Source organism: Myotis brandtii, unplaced genomic scaffold (genome assembly GCF_000412655.1).
Source record: "Myotis brandtii unplaced genomic scaffold, ASM41265v1 scaffold129, whole genome shotgun sequence".
NCBI lineage: Eukaryota > Metazoa > Chordata > Mammalia > Chiroptera > Vespertilionidae > Myotis > Myotis brandtii.
Genome location: NW_005354551.1, coordinates 585,104 through 604,225, shown reverse-complemented (window position 1 = coordinate 604,225; position 19,122 = coordinate 585,104). Strand labels below are relative to the sequence as shown.

The 19,122-nt window shown below is 45.6% G+C and overlaps 1 protein-coding gene and 2 long non-coding RNA genes across 4 annotated transcripts in view; 2 read left to right on the top strand and 1 right to left on the bottom strand.

Moving 5' to 3' along the window:
* The window catches only part of CELA3B (chymotrypsin-like elastase family, member 3B), a 6,393-nt gene extending 4,275 nt beyond the window's left edge, over positions 1 to 2,118 (top strand). The window contains exons 6-8 of the mRNA XM_005859673.2: positions 352 to 494; positions 1,165 to 1,317; positions 2,024 to 2,118. Coding sequence (XP_005859735.1) covers positions 352 to 494; positions 1,165 to 1,317; positions 2,024 to 2,041 — 314 coding nt within the window. The 3' untranslated portion in view covers positions 2,042 to 2,118. The remainder of the gene's footprint in view (positions 1 to 351; positions 495 to 1,164; positions 1,318 to 2,023) is intronic.
* A 2,287-nt stretch (positions 2,119 to 4,405) lies between these two features.
* LOC106724988 lies at positions 4,406 to 10,390 on the bottom strand. Its single transcript, XR_001360815.1, has 2 exons — positions 10,354 to 10,390; positions 4,406 to 4,523 (listed from the first exon to the last, which is right to left on the bottom strand). It is a non-coding gene; the product is annotated as an uncharacterized LOC106724988 (long non-coding RNA).
* LOC102257560 lies at positions 6,640 to 11,480 on the top strand. Of its 2 annotated transcripts, none has more exons than XR_001360813.1 (2): positions 6,640 to 6,909; positions 10,556 to 11,480. It is a non-coding gene; the product is annotated as an uncharacterized LOC102257560 (long non-coding RNA). The 2 variants fall into 2 exon arrangements; XR_001360814.1 differs by having other exon boundaries at positions 6,646 to 6,903.
* The last annotated feature ends 7,642 nt before the right edge of the window (positions 11,481 to 19,122 follow it).

Here is a 19,122-nt window from a genome sequence, read left to right as displayed (position 1 = left end):
CGCCCCACTCAGCCACTGGGACAGTGGGCAGAAAGGCAGGGCCTGGAAACAGAGGTTGAGGTCAACACCTGGACCAGTCCTTGCACTTTTCCCCAATTCCTCCTCCAGCAGCAGCCTTCTGCCCTCTCCTCCCAAACGTGAATATGCTCGATTGAACATTTTTAGTGAGTGCCAGGTGCCGGGGATGCAGGTAGACAAAGCGGACAGGACTCTATGGCCGGGTGGGAAGAGGGTCCCCATTTTCCCCATCAGAACCTCCACCCCACACTGAGGTTCCCAGCCCTGACTCCCAGGCCCCAGCCCAAGCCCTGCACCCCATGACCCCTCACTCAGCGCTCTCTACCCCCACAGCTGGTGGGCCACTCCCTGACAAGCTGCAGCAAGCCCTGCTGCCCGTGGTGGACCATGAGCGCTGCTCCAAGTGGGACTGGTGGGGCAGCGCCCTGAAGGAGACCATGGTGTGCGCCGGCGGGGACATCCGCTCCGGATGCAACGTGAGTCAGCTCCCTGGGCTACAGCCACTCAGCTGGGCGGCCAGGGCCCTGGGGTCCCACATCTGCCTGGAAGGTGCTGGAGGAATCTTGCCTGCTTGCCCCCTTCAGCCTCCAGGCCAGCAGGACTGGGAGGAAGTTAGGTAGTTCAGACACACATTCCCAGCCCGGGTGTCATGACCTTTGGATTCTAGTCCTAGTCACACACTGCCTTGACCCTGGTCCTCAGGCTTCCCCATCAACACAGCAAGGCATATTGACTTCTAAAGTCATCCTCGTCTCTGTTGTCCTGAAGTTATAATTAAACCAAACTATTATTGTATTAGAAGTGAGTATAAAATGAAAAAAAAGAAGTATGAACAATAACATGAATAGTTAACTGTGGTACTAATAATGGGAACGACCATTAACTGCTTCCTTTCTACTAGGCATTGTGCTAAGATCATATATCTATCAACTCATTTAATTCTCACAAAAATCTCAAAGACCGATACTATTCCTCATCACAAAGAGCAAACTGAGGTTCAGACCAGGTGGATGGGTGGCTGTGGGAGGGATGAAAGGAGGGAGGCCAGTGATACAGGTTTCTCAAAACCCCAAAGTCAGAATCGACTCCTTACAGCTCAGACATGGCTCAGCCCCCCACCCACCCCCCACTCTCTGACCATTCCAGGGTGACTCTGGAGGACCCCTCAACTGCCCCGCCGCCGATGGCTCCTGGCAGGTCCACGGTGTGACCAGCTTCGTTTCTGCCTTCGGCTGCAACACCCGCAAGAAGCCCACTGTGTTCACGCGTGTCTCAGCCTTTAACGACTGGATCCAGGAGGTGAGCAGGCAGAGGAGCCAGGAGGGCTCCATGTGCTGCTCCTCTGAGAGGTGCCCAGGGGAGGGGAGAAGGGGGGTCAGAGCAGCAGATCCTGAGGAGGGGCTCAAAGGATCCCAGTAAAGGGGTCCTTGGTGACATTCCAGAGGGCTGGGGGGTGTTTTCTGCTACAGTGTGGCCCCAAGAACTTTGATAGCTTCTGGGTGGAGCTTTGAACTACTGAACCCAGCAAATGTTTATTTCAGCAAGTGTTTAGAAAGTGCCTCCTCTGTGCAGGTCTTTTCTTTGTCCAAGCATTGCCCTGTGTGTGGGGGGACAGATCATTAAATGAGCAGTAATGATGAGCTGTGATACGAGAGGCTCAGGCCCCAGTGAGAGTGCAAATATCACCTGGGGTTGAATGGTGAGGGGGAGTAATAATGTTTGTAATAGTAATAGCCACCATGTAGAAACTGCTTAAGCATGTACCAGGCATTGTAATAAGCACCTTAGTTAATAGTTTAATGAAAAAAGCCCCATGAGGTGACTACTATGATTACCCCCATTATACAGATGAAGAAACTGAGGCTCAGAGAGGTCAAGTCACCCTCCCAGGGTCACATAGCTAATGAATGACATGGCTGGGAGTTTAACCCAGTCCCATCTGGCTTCAGAACCTGTGCTCCTAACCAGACTACTCTGTGTCTCCCCCGCCCCCTTGTTTTTCCAGACCATGGCAAGCAACTAGAACCAAGGCCTGGGTGGCAGGACGGATCCACACTCTTTGCAAAAAAAAAAATATTAAAGATCTCTCAGAAAATTCCAGCTCCAGGCTTGCTTCCTTCTTTAACTCACCTCTTCCCCTTCAGCCCTTTCCCAAAATGGTAGATCTGCTATGTAGAGACAAGACCATATGCAACCTTCTCATACGAAGATGAGAAGAAAATGAGACCCAGAGAGAAGAAGGAAAGTTGCTACAGGGTGACCTGCACCCCTTTGCCTGGGAGTGAGGGGGATCCCAGGACACAGGGCTTTCAGTGCTGAAACCGGGAGAGTTGGTCACCCTCTGTAGCCACACATGATCATTGGTTTTTCAATGCAGAACACATGGTAGAACCTGCGGGAAAACTGACTTTGCCAGCTCCCTGGGAGGCTCATGCTGGAGTGGGAAGGACCATGCTTTTTCTGCTTCCACTGATAGGCTGGGGAAGGAGGACTACAGTCCTTCATTCATTCAACAGCATTCATTCCTCGTTCCAGACGAGGGCGCAGCAGGGAAGATGACATGGTTCCTGCCCTGAAATAGCTCCTTATTTAGAGAGAAATAAGCCTATCAGAATCATCCATCAGAACACTTCCTAGCACCTTCTTTGTGGAAATTTCAGGGCTGGGAATATAGAGGGGAGTAGGACCAGCTGGGGAGAGCCCTTGCTGGGAGGGAGCAGATGCACGTACAGATGTGCACAGAATGCTGACAATGAGGCCGGAGCCCCGTGAGCGGTTGTTGAGGTCCAAGACTGCTGCCACGCAGCCAAAAGCAAAATTAAAAACAACGGATTCCTTTACTCATGCTTTTCCTAAATACCATGAAAGGAAATATGGTCCCAGTGAGGACACACACATATATCTTCTTTTAAAATACATTTTTATTAATTTTAGAGAGGAAGGGAGAGGGAGAGAGAGAGAGAAACATCAATGATGAGAGAGAATCATTGATCGGCTGTCTCCTGCACGCTCCCCACTGGGGATTGAGCCTGCAACCCAGGCATGTGCCCTGACTGGGAATCGAACCTGGGACCCTTCAGTCCACAGGCCAACGTGGTCTATCCACTGAGCCAAACCAGCTAGGGCCACCCATATTATCATTTTTAATATTAATGTTGTTTCATTACCCACCTTTTAAAATCATACTTCTAATTTTGAAAGTTGAAAAGGTACAACATAGCAAATAATGTAGGACACATCCAAGTAGCTTCCCTCCAGAATGGTCAAATTTTACGTTTTTGCTTCATGTTTTCTGAAAAGAATAACTACAGTAAAGGTGGAGACTCCTTTGTACTCTTCCCAGAGGTCATCATCATCACGGGTGTGGGGTCATTAACCCTATTACTGCTTTTCCTTTAGGGCACATAGTAGGATAGCTCTTGCCTGCCCCCCTGAAGTTTGGTTTGGCCACGTGGCTTACTCTGGGGGATGATCTGAGAGACAGGACGATTTGCCAAGCTCTCGTTCCCTTTGCTCTGGCAACTGGTGGCTACAGGTCAGCCGGGTCCCAGAGTGAGGAGCCAGGACAGAGCCTCTGCTGACCCCTGCTGGACATGTAGCACAAGCAACAAATAAACTCTTCATAAGTCACTGTGATTTCCCGTGTTTGTTACAGAAGCACGGCTCCAACCTATTCTGACTGATAAAATGAGTTTGGCCTTTATCTTTCTACTTGATGCTGTTATATTTTTATTGCATATAAATATCTATAAACAATATATTGCATTGTTGGAGTATTTATTTATTTTGTAAGATAACATTTATTTGGTAAATCAGAGGCAGAAAAAGTAATTCCTAGAAAAATGGGCTTAGGAAACACGTTCTAGAGGTAAAGGAAGAGCCCTTGGGCTTGGGAGTGAGGAAGCTAACGGTAATAGGCCTGGGTCAAGGAGGCGGAGGGAGAGGGCGAAAGGAAAGGGAAAGGAGTGTTCCTGGGAGGGAGAGCCCTGGCATTGCTGGAGTTTTTAAAAATACATGCATGATGCCCGGCTGGCGCGGCTCATTGGTTGAGTGTGAACCTACGAACCAGGAGGTCATGGTTTGATTTCCGGTCAGGCCACATGCCCGGGGTTGCAGGCTGGATGCCCAGTGTGGGATGTGCAGGAGGCAGCCCATCAATGATTCTCTCTCATCATTGGTGTTTCTATCTCTCCCTCTCCCTACCTCTCTGAAATCTATAAAAATATATCTTTAAAAATATATGCATGGAAATAGACTCACAGATACAGAGAACAGACTGATAGTTGCCAGAAGAGATGGGTGTTGGGGGACTAGGTGAAAAGGGCAAAGGAATTGGGCAGTACAAATTGGTAGTTACCAAATAATCAGGGGGACGTGGAGCACAGCATAGGGAATGTAGTCAGTAATATTATAATAACAACTATGTATGGTGCCAGGTGGGTACCACAAATATCAGGGGAATCACTCTGTAAATTACATGATTGTTTAACCACTATGCTGTACCCCTGCAACGAATACAAAAAAATATTGACTATAAACTAATTAAAATTTTTAAATAAAGAAAGAATACATGCAAGGTTTCATGTCATATGGATGATTTTGCTTCTTTTACCCAACATTATGTTTCTGAGGTCTATCCAGGCTGATTTCTATACCTCTAGCTCATTGCTGTTGGTTTATAGAGTCTCCCATTGCACAACACTAGTTATTTATCATTCTCCCCCTACGGATGGACAGTCACAGAAGGGCCAATTCTTTGTGGTTACAAATAGTGCCTCAGTGAATGTCCTTGGACATATCTCCAGGTGCACATGTGTGAGTTTCTCTAGGGTATATTCTGGGAAATGGAATCGCTGAGTGGGAGGGTGTGCTCATTTGCAACTTTACCAATTGCCAAATTTCTCAAAAGTGAATGTATTAACAATACTTTTCAAAAAAAATTTTTTTCCCATCCACTGCCTCTATACATTACAACTGCCCACATTTTTCTTAAGTCTCTCCCACAAACTCTCCTCCAGCCCTTACCCCCACGCCAACTCCTATAAAAGCCCAAGAAGCTCGGGTCTGGCAGGGCCTGAGCGAGGGCAAGGAAGAAACTGGGTCAGGCACAGCAGAGACCTCCGTGTCATGGGAGTGTGGGAGAGGATGGGAGAAATTCTCGGACCGGCATATGTTAATCATCTGTGTTGAGTCAGCTAGTGCTGGGGGATAAATGTAGCTGCCAGGTGTTCCAAGGCACCACAGACTTGCAAAAGCTGAAGAGCTACTTCTTTCTAATGGGCCAGGGAAGGGCCCTTGAACAATTTTCCAAAATAGTTGTAGGATAAAGGGCAGTCAAATGTGTAAAATTCCACCCTGGGGCTGGACAGTGGGTCCTCAGGGGCCCTGCTCCACCCAGCCTCACAGTGAGGCTGAGACCTGCTATGACACCTTTCTCATACATGGGCAGCAGAGAAGTTAGGAAATCTTGCCTAAAAGTTTATCAATAATTCAATATCCTCTTGTTTAATCTCCAAGTCTCAACAATTCAAATCCTTTAAAAACCATATAGTCACATCCTCCCACAACCACATCAAAATTACAACTAAACTACAGAACAACCATCATTCAGAACGGCCTGAAATCCAGCTGAACAGAAGTCCCATAACTAAGGCTAAAAGGAGCCACGTGGAGACTGCAATACAGGGAGCCTTCGTCTCCAACAAGGTAATTGCTGATATAAAGATGGTATTTCAGCCCTAGCCTGTTTGCTCAGTGGGTAGAGCCTCCGCCAGTTTCGATTCTCATCAAGGGTACATGCCGGGGTCGCAGGCTCATCCCCAGTAGGGGGCGTGCAAGAGGCAGCTGATCAATGATTCTCTCTCATCATTGTTGTTTCTCTCTCCCGTCCTCTCTCTCTAAAATCAATAAGAATATGTTTTTTTTTTTTAAAAAACAAACACAGTGAAAATGCTTGAATTATGTAGCCACACGAGCTGGACAGAAGTGCGCAACAATAATGCCTTGATTCATGGGGAACAGGTTACCAATCAGACACTGAGCTTTTCCTTCACCGTTCTAGACTCAAACCCAAACTAAACTCAGACTCAAACCAGCTCAGTATGACTTTAAAATGTCAGTTCATAACCACCAGCAACTGGAAAGGCTTGGGAAGAGGCACACAGGACTACGATTGATCCTCCCAGACGCACGGCCGCACCCGGACGAACCGCTACAGACGCACGGCAGGTGTCTGGGTTTGGACTGACGCAGGGCTACCGAACAGTCTGCGCCCGCTTCCTCCTGGGAAGTGATCGCTCCGGGCGCCGCACAGGACCCGGTCAGCACAGCAGCACGCAGCCTTCCCTTTGGCCTCTCCCCTCGGGGTGGTGCAGACTCCAGGCTGTCACTTCGGGGCGGGGCTCCCACTCAGCTGCGCGCGGACTTCTAGAACGTCTCAATTCCCCCTTTCATCCTCTTCCCATTTCGCAGTTGGGCAAACTGCGGATCGGAAAGACAAAGGACTTCTGGGAAGTGGAAAAGCAGCCTAGGCTGTACCCACCGTTCCGCACCGTGGGCGGGACGGAGGACGGAGGACGGAGGACAGAGGGTACCCACCGTTCCGCACCGTACGGAGGACGGAGGACGGAGGACGGAGGACGGAGGACAGAGAAAGAACAGAGCCCATCACGGGTTAAAACCATGAAGTTGCGGAGGACCCCTCCCCAGGCCTAGAGAGACCCGGCCCCTCTAACCTATCCCCTTTCCACTTCCAATTTCCGGCAGGCGCGACTTCCGGTTCCGGCAATGGGGTACAAAGCTTTGCGCCGGGGCTGGGGGCTCCCTTTCTCGGAGTCGCTTGGGAGGTGTCTGCTCCTGTGGTGAGCTGCCTCTGAAGCGGCAAAGGTGCAGGTGAACCCCCACCCCCCGACTCCTTCCCCCGCGCGGTCTGTTGGGAGCCGGAGGCCCTGCCCTTGGGGTCGGCCGGCCGCTCCGCCTGGCGTGACGTTGGGCGTCACCTCAGCGGAGGAGTAGGAGGTCTCGGCCGGAAGCGCGTTTCCGGCCCGGCCTAGGCCTCCGGAGCCGCGCCCATGTTGGTGGGAGGAGTCGGCCTGGACGCGGGGGTTTTTCCTCGGCTCAGCGGTCCCCCCAGGTGCCCCCTCTCTCCGAGCCTCAGTTTGTCTGTCTGTGAATGGAAAAAATTAACTGTCCCACTGGGTTATCGGGACGGTTGGACGAGGGAGAGCTGCCGCGGAGTGTCTGGCCCTTGACATTCAACCAATGGCGGCTGCGGTTCGTAAAGTGCTCAACACAGTCCGATAGGAAATAGTGTCGAGTAAACGAGTCCGTAGGAGGTGGGTGCAGGCAGCGTCGGGCGGTCATCTAAACGGGGCGGATTTGCCTGCTCAGTGGTTAGAGCGGAGCCCGCCCGCCACCGCGTCGGGCGCGTGCGGGAGGCACGCAATTGATGTGTGTCACATCCATGTCTCTCTTCTCCCTCTGCCGCCTCCCTCTTCTCCATTCTCTAAAAAGTAAAGGAAAAAATGTCCTCGGGCGAGGATGAAAGTAAAATAAAATATAACTGATAGGCTTTGCCCGGGCTAGTGTAGCTCAGTTGGGTTTGATTCCCAGTAGGGGGCGTGCAGGCAGACAAAACACATTTTAAGATGAAAAAACACACACCCAACAACCCACATTAGAAAAATAAATAAAACGGGTAGGCTTTATAAGCTGGATTCCTCTTTCAGAGCCAACCGTGAGAACTGACCTACTCTCCAATGATACTTTCCAGAAGCCGGGGTTGTGAAGGCCTGGATGTTGGAAATTAGAATTATGAAAAGGGTGTTCCCCTAAGTGGGTTAGGGGTTTTTCACTCAGATTTTCTCCCTGGAATTACGGAAGTGACACATAATTGTGGTTAAAAAGCAATACGTTGGAGCGTGGTCATGCTGCACATGGAAAGGCTGCAGGTTGGATCCCAAGTCAGGCCCACAGGGAGGCAGCCAGTTTATCTCATATCGTGTGTGTATCGCCCTCCCCCGCTTTCTAAGATCAATCAGCATATGCTTGGGTCAGGGTTAAAAGGTTAAGAAATACAGAAAGATCTAAGGTTTTCTCAGATGGGATTATACTGTGCATATTGATCACCTTGGTGATGTGGTGACTTAACGGACATCTTCGCATTTCAACACGAGGCCTACTTCATTTTTTCCAAATTGATTTGAGAGAGAGAAATGAAGATATCAATTTGTTCCATTTATTTTTATAATTTTTTTAAAGATGAAGGAGCTTGAGTTTTATTTTTTTATATCTTTTATTGATTTTGCAGAGGAGGGGAGAGGGATAAGAGAGTTAGAAACATCTATCAGCTGCCTCCCGCACACCCCCTACTGGGGATGTGTGCAACCAAGGTACATGCCCTTGACCGGAATCGAACCTGGGACCCTTCAGTCTGCAGACCGACACTCTATCCACCGAGTCAAACTGGTTAGGGCTGTTCAGTTTATTATTCATTCATTGGTTGCTTGTATGTGCCCTGACTGGAGGTTGAACCCATGACCTTGGTGTATCTGGATGATGCTCTAAGCAACCAAGCTACCCAGCCAGGGCCAAGCTTGCTTCATCCTTTACAAAGCTGCACAGTATCTCACTGAATGGCTAGCAGTACTTTATGTAATTATTTTTCCAGTTGATGGTCACTTTAGTTTCCAAATTCTGCTTTCCCACAATATTTCATCCACCCTCTCCTTGACTCAAGTATTTCCTTTTCATCCAAAGCCCCCCTGAGTTACAGCAATATTTTTTAAACACTGGGATTTAAAAAATTTTTTATGGATTGATTTTTTAAAGAGAAAGAGAAACATCAACCTGTTCCACTATTTATGCATTCATTGATTGCCTCTTGCAGTGCTCTGACCAGGAGTCAAATCTGAAACCCTGGCACATTGGGACAACACTCCAACACTCCAATCAATTGAGCTACCCCGTCCAGGGCCAATGGATCTGATTTTAAATGTCAACACTTCTGTGCGGATTAGGGAGGAATTAGTTCTTGAGGGGAGTTAATGAAAAAACATGATCTCTGAAAGCTGACTACATGATAGGAGTTATATTCTTTGATTGGACATAACCTTATGTGAAAATTAATTTAGTCATTACTGTCATTTGAGTTTCTTCCCCCTCCTATAAAATAAATTAGCAGCCCAGCCATTGTGGCTTAGTTGGTGAGCTTGGGTTTGATTCCTCGGCAGGGCACAGTTGTGGGTTTATTCCCCAGTAGGTGGTGTGCAGGAGGCAACTGATCGGTGTTTTGCTTCTCAATGTTTCCATCTCTTTCTAAAATCAATAAAAATAAATGAACATAAGGTGTGGTTTTCCTGTAAATAACCCCTCTTTTGGACTGGGGCCCTAACCCAAGTGAAGCAAAGCCCTTCTTTTCTGGCATTTTACAGGTATTTTATTGGCCCACTCCATTCTTCCCACGACGTTGGTTTGCTAAAGCTGAAGCTATTAGGCATCTAAAGAGATTCTGAGAAGTTCGATTTCCCATACAAATTGGTAGTTACAAAATAGTCATGGAGATGTAAAGTTCAACATAAGGAATATAGTCCCAAATCTAAATTTTTCCTTTTGGTAAGCCACACATTTTCTCAATTGTGTTAATTGATCCAACAAGAAGAAATAAAAGTAGAATTTCTAATAGCTTTATTAAGAAAACCTATTGAGCCTGGCAGGTGTAGTTCAGTTGGTTGAGCATTGTCCCAAGAGATTGCTAGTTTAATGCGTGGTCAGGGCACATGTCCTGTTTGCCAGCTTGACCCCCCAGTAAGGGGGCATGCAGAAGACAGCCAATCAATGTTTCTCTCTCTAAAAAGCCATAAAAACAATTTTTAAAAAGAAAACCTATTAAATGGAAACAGACTCATAGATACAAAGAACAAACTGATGGTTGCCAGAGGGGGTTGGTTAGGAGGATGCATGCAAAAAGTGAAGGGTTTAAAAAATACAAATTGGTAGTTAGAAAATAGTCATGGTGATGTAAAGTTCAACATCTATATATCTATATATATAAAAGCCTAAGCGACTGTTATGACCGGACAACCAGCTGGTAGCTATGAATACTCACCACCAGGGGGCAGACACTCAATGTAGGAGTTGTGTGTGTGTCCCTGTGGTCAGTGCTCCCACAGCTAGCCAACCTCCTGCAGTACTCCCCCCCGCACAAATTCATGCACTGGGCCTCTAGTAGGGAATATAATCAGTAATACTGTAACAGCCATGTATGGTACTAGGTAGGTACTTGATTTATTGGGGTCATTTTGTAAATTATATAATTATCTTTACTATGCTGTGCACCTGAAACCAATATAAAGTAATATTGAATGTCAACTGTGTTGAAAAGTAAAATTTAAAAACTGCATCTCTGAAAAGAAAGAAAATCTGTTAAAATCGGAAAACTAATGGAACCTGGGTCTTGACCAGATCCAGGAGATCGGGGTGGCTTTAATAGCCTTGGTGGTCTGTTTTTGCTGACTCTGACTTTTCCCTTTGTACCTAGGGGCCTGCGTCTTCCTTTTCCAGAGTTCCAGAATGGCGACTGAAGGAGACCCAAAGGCACAAAAAGATAGAGAAGTCCAGAATGATCAAATAATGTCACCTCCAAATGAGATGGTGGCCAAGGAGCCAGAAGTTGTCCTAACAGCGGCTCCCCAGGCCCAGGTTCCACAAGAGCCTTCTGGGCATTCGCCAAAGAGCCTTGAAAACTGTGTCAAAAATGTTCAGACCGGGCCAGGAAGGAATCCTGTCAATCCTCTCGTCTTCAGGCAGATGTTCAGAAAGTTCCGCTGTGAGGGTCCATCTAGGCCCAGGGAAGTCTTCAGGCATCTGCTAGCGCTTGCTATGCAGTGGCTGAGACCCGATATTCACACAAAGGAGCAGATGATAGAAATGCTGGTGGAGGAGCAATTCCAGATGATCCTGCATGAGATGCTCAGAGCTCAGCAGCAGAAGTGTCCGTCCATTGTCAGATACCCTGGCTGAGTCTCGCTGCTTATTTCTTGCTCAACCTACATATGAGATGTTTGGTTAAAGGTTCTCTTTGTTGTAAGTTCTTACTACAGTCATGGGAAATCTAAACCTCAATTTCCTTTGAGTTTGCTTTTGACTAGTTGTAACGAATCGATCAAAACCCATGTCTGGACCTGTTTTTGCCCGAGGCAGCTGTTTCCTGGGACTGAACTCCAGAAGGAGTTTGCCCTCTTGTTAGGACAGTCGGCCTGCTGTTTGTTTTGCTCTGCTGAATGTCTTTTTGCACTTTGTGATATCCTTTAATATATTGTTTTTATGTATCCAAAGAGGTAGTTACTTTAACTTGCAGAATTCTTGATTCTTGCTGTTGTGGCATGAGTGGGAACTTCTGTAACCTCACCAGTAACTCATTTGGGATGTTCTTGAAATACTAAAGTTTGTTTGGTTCTTAAAAATGTTCTGTGGTAATTTATCAGTGTAGCTCTTAGTAGTCAGCATTTGAGAAAAAGGATTTGTCAGGAATAGAGCTAGAGATAAGAACTATAACACATTTGCTGAGCTGGGAAATAGGAACAGGCCTGCCCTTTGTTTTCAAAGTCAGAATTTAAATTGGACAAAATGGGGTCATAAGAGGTAAATAACAGGCAGAGCTGTTGAATTGCTCTTTCTCCATTTCCATTATCTTTGTTCTACAGCTTGTCTTCCTGCAGAACTCATTCTAAAGATGCCTGACAATTCTGTTCTGGTCTTCCTGAAACAGGTCATCCTGGCTTTCTTTGTATGGAGACCTGTACTTTGGTTCAGACAGCTGAGACGGAGCAGTAGCTGTGGTTGTGACAGTAAACAGCAACTGCTTCCCCAGCATGATCCAGTCTGAGGAGCCTTTCTACCTCTGTGGCCTGGCTCTTGGATTTATAGATCTGCTCTGGTAACAAACTTGGTGCCAATTCACAACTGATCTTTTGCGTTAGGGATGATTAACTCCATGCTTCTGGTGTTTGTTTAGTACTTGGGCCTTTGGGACTGTTCTAGATGCTAGAATACAAATATAAAATATGGTGAACATAAAGACAAATGAACTCTGCCTCTTATTAACTAGGTTAAGCTTTTCTATTCTTAATTCTAGGAATAAATTTAACTTGGCAAAGGAGTTAGTAATGCTGATAGGGTCCTAGTATCTCTAATACTTCAGTTTGTTCAAAACATTATGAAGGTATTTCCTTTGGTCTGCAGGAATCAGGAATTCCTGGTGTTAAGGAATTTCCTAGCCTGCACCAGTTTCTTAGCTGTTTCAATGATCTCAAGTTTTGCATGCAGGTAAAGGGGTTTTATGGCAAGACAGCTGAGGTTTACTGAATTGAGTGAACCTAGCAGATTTTTTTCAACCATGGCACTTTGGGTCCAGATATTTATTTGTGGGGGATTGTCCTATGCATTGTAGGATCTTTAGCAGCATCCCTAGCCTCTAACAATTAGATGTTAGTAGCAGCCCCCCTATATGTGACAACCAAAAATGTCTGCAGGTATTGCCAAATATCCTGTTAGGGCACATTTGCTCCTGGTTGAGAACCACTGATTTAATAGAGTTCATCACAGACATGCTTCATAAGCAACATGGCTGATAAGTGGTGGAACTAGAACCTGACCCTTGGATTTCTGTCTCCCTAGTCTTGGGCTTTTTTCCATCATGTTTGGAAATGTTAATGAGTGTCTCTTGAGAATCTCCTATGTGCAAAATGTATTTATTAATATACATATATATTTATTGAGTGATTTCAGAAAGGGAGAGAAAGAAACATCATTGAGAGAAAATCATTGATTTGCTGCCTCTGCACGCACTGCACTGGGGATGGAGCCCACAACCTGGGCATGTACCCTGATTAGGAATTGAACCGTGACCTGGTTCATAGGTTGACGCTCAATCACTGAGCAGCACCAGCTGGGCCAGAATAGTTTTTTTGTATGGCTCATACCTAGTTTCACACTTCCTAGTAAAAAATGCAAAGTAGTGTATTTAGGTAGGAGTCAACCTCCAAAGTGTGAGGTTTAGAGAGGTAAGTGACTGAGCCAAGACCCAATCCCCTTATTATAAAACCAGAATTGGTACAATTCACAATTTCCCAGCAACCTCTGTAGTACCAGTTCTTTCCCATGGAAGTGAAGTACAGATGAGATTTCTTGCCCCAAACAAACCCAGTAAGAGGAGAAGCTAGAGTTCATCTCCATTTCATCTGGCTTTAGCCCCATACCCTGCCACAAGGTCACATTGCCTGGATATCTAACAGTAAACCAATTCTAAAGCACCCTGACAATTTTAGTTCTGTGAGTGACGGGGAAGGAAGAGGACAGTGTGGAGGAACCAGAGGGAAGTATTTCTAAAATGTCTCGTGTCTAATTTTCCCTTTGTGACTCCAAATTCCACAAAAGATTAATTAATTATTTAAAAATGCTCCTGCCAGATGACTACTGGTGAAAAATCAGTGTTGGGGCCACAAAGTAATATGAGATTGCTAGCAACTGGCTAGCAATGGTGCCATGGAAAAATGTCTGAGTGAGTGGGTGACAGCCCTGGCTGCTGGAGAGATGGCCAACTCCAGGAGGTGTGGGGGCTTTGAGGGGGCCATGGTGGTGGCAGCTGGAGAACGCAAGTGTAACTGGCCTTCCCAGGAGCATCATGTGTGGTCAGTTTCCACAGACCACTCAGTATAGTGCACTTAACAATGACAACTATTTTGCTAAACATTTTCCACCCACTGCCATGCATGTATTGGACATTTTTCCTTGAACTGGAATGCCCCTCCCCCAATCTGCCAGCCTACTCCTATTCTTTTTTTTTTAAATCCTCACCCAAAGATATTTTCTCCATTGCTTTTTTTTTTTTTAAAGAAATAATGGAAGGGAGGGAGGGAGGGGGAAGGAGAGAGAGAACCATCAATTGGTGGACTCCTGAAAGTGTCCCCACCAGGGCCTGGGATCAAACCTGCAAACTACATACCTTTGGGAATCTAACAAACCTGAGACCTTTCAGTGAGAAGGCCAATGCTCTAACCACTGAGAACACTGGCCAGGGCTTCTAAAAAAAAGATAAGTTTTTATTGATTTGAGAGGGAGAGAAACAGCAATGTGAGAGAGAGAACGATCTGCAACCCCCGATGGGGGTAGAGCCTGTAACCTGCATCCTAGTACCTTGAAGTGGAATCTAACTGGCCACCTTTGGTGCACAGGACAATGTCAGGGCTCCTATTCGCTCTATTACACAGATAGGCATGGTCACCTTCCTGAAGCTTTTTTTGATGTCTGCCTTGATTTGGCATCTGAAGCCCTCCTGTGAGCTGTTCTAACACATCAGTCCCTGTTCACTCAACAAATATGTACATTGTGTACCCAACGTGCTATGCCCTGTTCTAAGCATCACACTGTAGTACAGCTTGTAGTTTGTGTTCCCAGGCAAATTGTGAGCTCCTTGAAGATGACATCTCTATATTCTTGGCCTCCAACAAAAGTCTTGCATGTGGCTGATTCTCAAGGAACAGTTTGGTATTTGTAGGAGACACATGGTTGCTCCCTGATTTAAGTTGTTTCCTTCTAGTAAACACAAATAACTAGAGTTCACAGGAGACCACTAAGTGTTATATTAGGAAGAGGACAGGGAGTGAGATTATTTATTTACGTGTAAGGGCTGGTGATGGCAGTAAAATTAAACCAGAAAAGAAAAAAAAAGGGGGGCCCTCTTCACTTAGGCTTAACCCGGGTGACTGGCTTCCTTCCCCATTCTGTACCTGACCTTGCAATGAGGTGAGGTTAGCAGCCCTGCACTGGCTCTACTTGAAAGTTCAAGGGCCCCCTTAGTGCCTAGCAACAACCTAACCGCCTAGAATGGTGATTTTGAAGCCGGGTGTGTCTCCTGGGCAGGAAGCCACCTACACCGCCTAAGCAGCCAGGGCCTCCCCTCCACTTCCTCCAAACTCAAACTCTGCCTTGAATTGGAGCCAATACTTAGTGTTTTGGAGCCCTGTCTTAGGGGCATAAATGGGATGTTTCTAGCAAAGATAATTCTAGTATTTACAATGAATGTGATCTCAGACAAGTCACGTCACCTCTCTGAACTTCCACTTCCACACCTGATTTATTCCTAGCTAGGATCACCCTAGCACAGCACTGGAGACAGGAACATTCAATAAATGCAATTGTATCTGAATCTGCTTGGTTAGGGGAAGATTCAGTTAGATTTCTCAGCTGTCCCTTTGATCTTGTTCTTTTCTTGAGCCCTTCTCTGCTCCATCTTCTACTTCCTAATTCCTATACATAAAATCCGGTTCTTAGCCCACTCCTGCACATCCCTCTCCTTAGTGCTTATCTTATTCACAGGCATTACATCTCGTCATCAAAGAAAATTCTGCACTTCTTAGAAAATCACGTGTTTTGTTTTTTACCCCAATACTGTAGTGACCTTTAATTTTTAAAAACTTAAATATAACACGCATCCTGTCAAGTGCTCAAGTCTTAATGGTACCAAGTGGGCACACCCCTATAACCACCTTCCAGGTGAAGATATAGACTATAATCAGTACCTCAGGAGTCTCTCTCATGCCCTTTCCTATTCGATCCCCTGAGAGTAACTGCTGATAGGATTTCTATTGCCTTGAGTAGTGTTGCCTGTTTTTGCACCTAGTGGAAAATTACAGTAAATACCCTTTTGTGTCTGTCTTCTTGTGTTCAATATTGTGTTAGTGAGATTCATCCATCCCTGCTTTTCCATGCCTATCTACCTGAACTTGCCTGTTCTTTCTGCCAGGAAGCTTTCTGTTCTTCCAGCATGCCCCACCCTGGCCTGGCCAGTCTGTTCAAGTTCTCTAGACTCAGATCAAACCTTGCTCCTCTGGGAAACCTTCCTGGTTGCTCTGGGTTTGAATCCCAGCCCCTCCACCTACCAGCTGAATGACTTGACAAACGTTACTAACAACCTTTTCGTGCCTCATTTTTGGTTGAAGATAATAGTTTCTATATGCCAGAGTTCTTGTGAATTTCAAGTGAGATAATACTTAGTAAATACTTAGAACAATACCTGAAACACAGGAAGTACTTAACAAATGTTATCGTGAATACTTTTATTATTCCCCTAGATCCTTATACAAACTCTTGTCCTAGCACTTACTTTGATTATTGTTTGTCCCACTATGAGACCTTAATTCCTTGATTAGGGATTATGTCTTCATTTATTGTATTTCTCCAACAGACTTATTGAGTATGCACTATATTCTAGCTGAGGGTACAGTGTTGAAAAAAATCTTTCTAATTTTTTTAAGGAATGAGACAAATAATAAAAATAAAGAGGTAAGATTATTTGAGATAGTTATTAGCACTATGAAAGCAAGCAATGTGGTGTGATAGTGGGTTAGGGGTGCCACTTACACTGGGTGGGGAAGAGGTCTTGAAGAGGCACTATTTAAGCAAAGAGCTTCAGGGTGAAAGGAACAGGCATGTGCAGAGCGCGCGAGAGAACAAGTGCAAGGCTCTGAGGTGGCACAGTGAGCTAAATATCTGAGAAAAACAAAGAGGGAAGCATGGTCCAGAGGAGGTTGGAGAGATGGCCAAGAGCCAGGAAAAGCCATTGAAGGGGTTAAGCAGCAGGATATCAGTCACCTTTGCATCTGAGGTACCTAGCACATAATAGACACTAACTTGAATACTGGTCACAATTGCCAATAACCAATTGGCCCACAGGAGTGATTCTCAGATAGTTTTCAAATTAAAACTTCATCATTGTGCTATGTGCCTCTGGGTTTTTACTAAACCCTACTGGATGGGAGTTGCTCAGTTACTTCTAGACTTTTCTTTCCCTTATCCCATCTCATCTACCATCTTTAGTGACCCGGATTATCTCCACCAATCCACCAGAGACGTGTAACAGAGATGAAAGCCTGGCAAGCCTGAACCAGTTGGAAAAAGGCAAACAGGAAACAGGTTTGGTCAGTTCCTCTCCTTTCTCTGACTCCTAGAAGAGTCAAGGTCCCTGGACAAGTATACTGATGTGGTACAAGGGGGAGGAGGAAGGCCCAGCAGCAGGAGGGGCTGCAGAAGGGGGTTGGAGTGGGGTCAGAGCCATGGAGTAGGCAGATTTCAGCTCTAGCCTCTTGGAGTGTGGCAGGCTAAACCAGGAGCACATCTGGAGTCCTAGCACCAGAGTGATGCTGTTGACAAGGTCTGGGCAATTATCATCCAGCAGAGGGAAAGACCAGCCAGTAAATCAGAATGGAAGGGTAGCCTTGATTTAAGTGATAGGATTTTGCACAACAAAAATCAATATTTTAGTAACAGCAGTAAGACTTTATTTTTGTTTTATTGAATTATCTTTAACCTTTATTCTTATGAAATATTATCCAGGAGAAAAAGCACATAACACAAATGTACAGTACAGTGAATAATTACAAAGCAAACATCCATGTAATCATCACCCAGGTCATGAAACAGAACATTGTCAACACTCTCTCCCCAATAGCCCCCTATCCCTCCCAGAATACAATCTCATTTAGAGGCAACCAGCAGCTGGATTTTAAAAATAATAATCACTTCCTGCCTGGCCACTGTGACTCACGGGTGAAGGTCAACGCATGAACCAAGAGGTCACTGGTTCGATTCCTGATCAGGGCATATGCCCGAGTTTTGGGCTCCATCCCCAGTAGGGGGCATGAAGGAGGCAGCCGATCAATCTCATTGATATTTCTATCTCTCCCTCTCTCTAAAATCAATAAAAAAATATTTAAAATAATTACTTCCTGACTTTTGTAGTTTTATCACCTATGAATCACATGGAGTCTTAAATTAGGATTTTTTCATGTAAATGCTAAGACTGAAGACTACGAAGGTGAGTCTCTTTAATGTGGATCCTTCTCTTCTTTCATAAATCTTGTTAGGCCCCGGGGAGAAGTGGTGGATTTGTGGTCTTGAGCATTCAGCAGAGAACACACTTTTGTTTTGTTTATTGTTTAAAGTATTACATATATCTCCTTTTTCCTCCATCGACCCATACCTAGCCACTCCCACCCCCCAGGACAAGCTCCCACTGCCCCAGTGTCTGTGTCTGTTGGTTATGCTGATATGCATGCCTACAAGTCCTTTGGTTGATCTCTTACATCCCTGCCTTCCTTCTGAGGTTTGACAGTCTGTTCAGTGTTTCTCTGTCTCTGGATCTATTTTTGTTTATCAGTTTATGTTGTGCATTATATTCCACAAGTGAGTCATATCATGTGATATTTATCTTTCTCCAACTGGCTTATTTCACTTAGCATAATGCTCTCCAGGTCCATCCATGCTGTTGCAAATGGTAAAAGTTCCTTCTTTTTTATAGCAGTGTAATATTCCATTGTGTGGATGTACCACAGTTTTTTAATCCACTCCTCTGCTGATGGGCACTTAGGCTGTTTCCAAATCTTAGCTATTGTAAATTGTGCTGCTATGAACATAGGGGTACATATGTCCTTTCTGCTTGGTGTTTCTGGTTTCTTGAGATACAGTCCTAGAAGTGGGATTACTGGGTCAAATGGGAGTTCCATTTTTAACTTTTTGAGGAAACTCCATACTGTTTTCCACAGTGGCTGCACCAGTCTGCATTCCCACCAGCAGTGCACGAAGGGTCCTTTTTCTCCACATCCTCGCCAGCACTTGTCGTTTGTTGATTTATTGATGGAGAACACAGTTTTGAGGCTTCTTTCATTCAGCATGTTTAAATGCTCACCATGTTTAAGGCACCTAAAGAGTATGGTGAGAAGCACAGAGATGTGTTCAAAACCTCGCCTGCTCCTGGGAGCTCGCAGTCAGACAGAGGCAGCGTGGAGATACATGTCAGACAGGACGAGGGCCTGAAGACATCCCCGGATAAGTGCTATGGGTGTTTTGAAGAGGCAGAGATCACTTTTGGCAGCTGGAAGCAGAGCAGGCTTTGTGGAAGAGGTGCCATTAAGTTCGTTCATGCATTATTTATCAAATGTTTTTGAAGGCCGGCAGTATGCCAGGAAATTAGGTCAAAGGATACAAAAATGAATAAGATTCTTGCTAGTTCACAGACTAATGGCTGTGTCAGCGCAGATATAAATGATT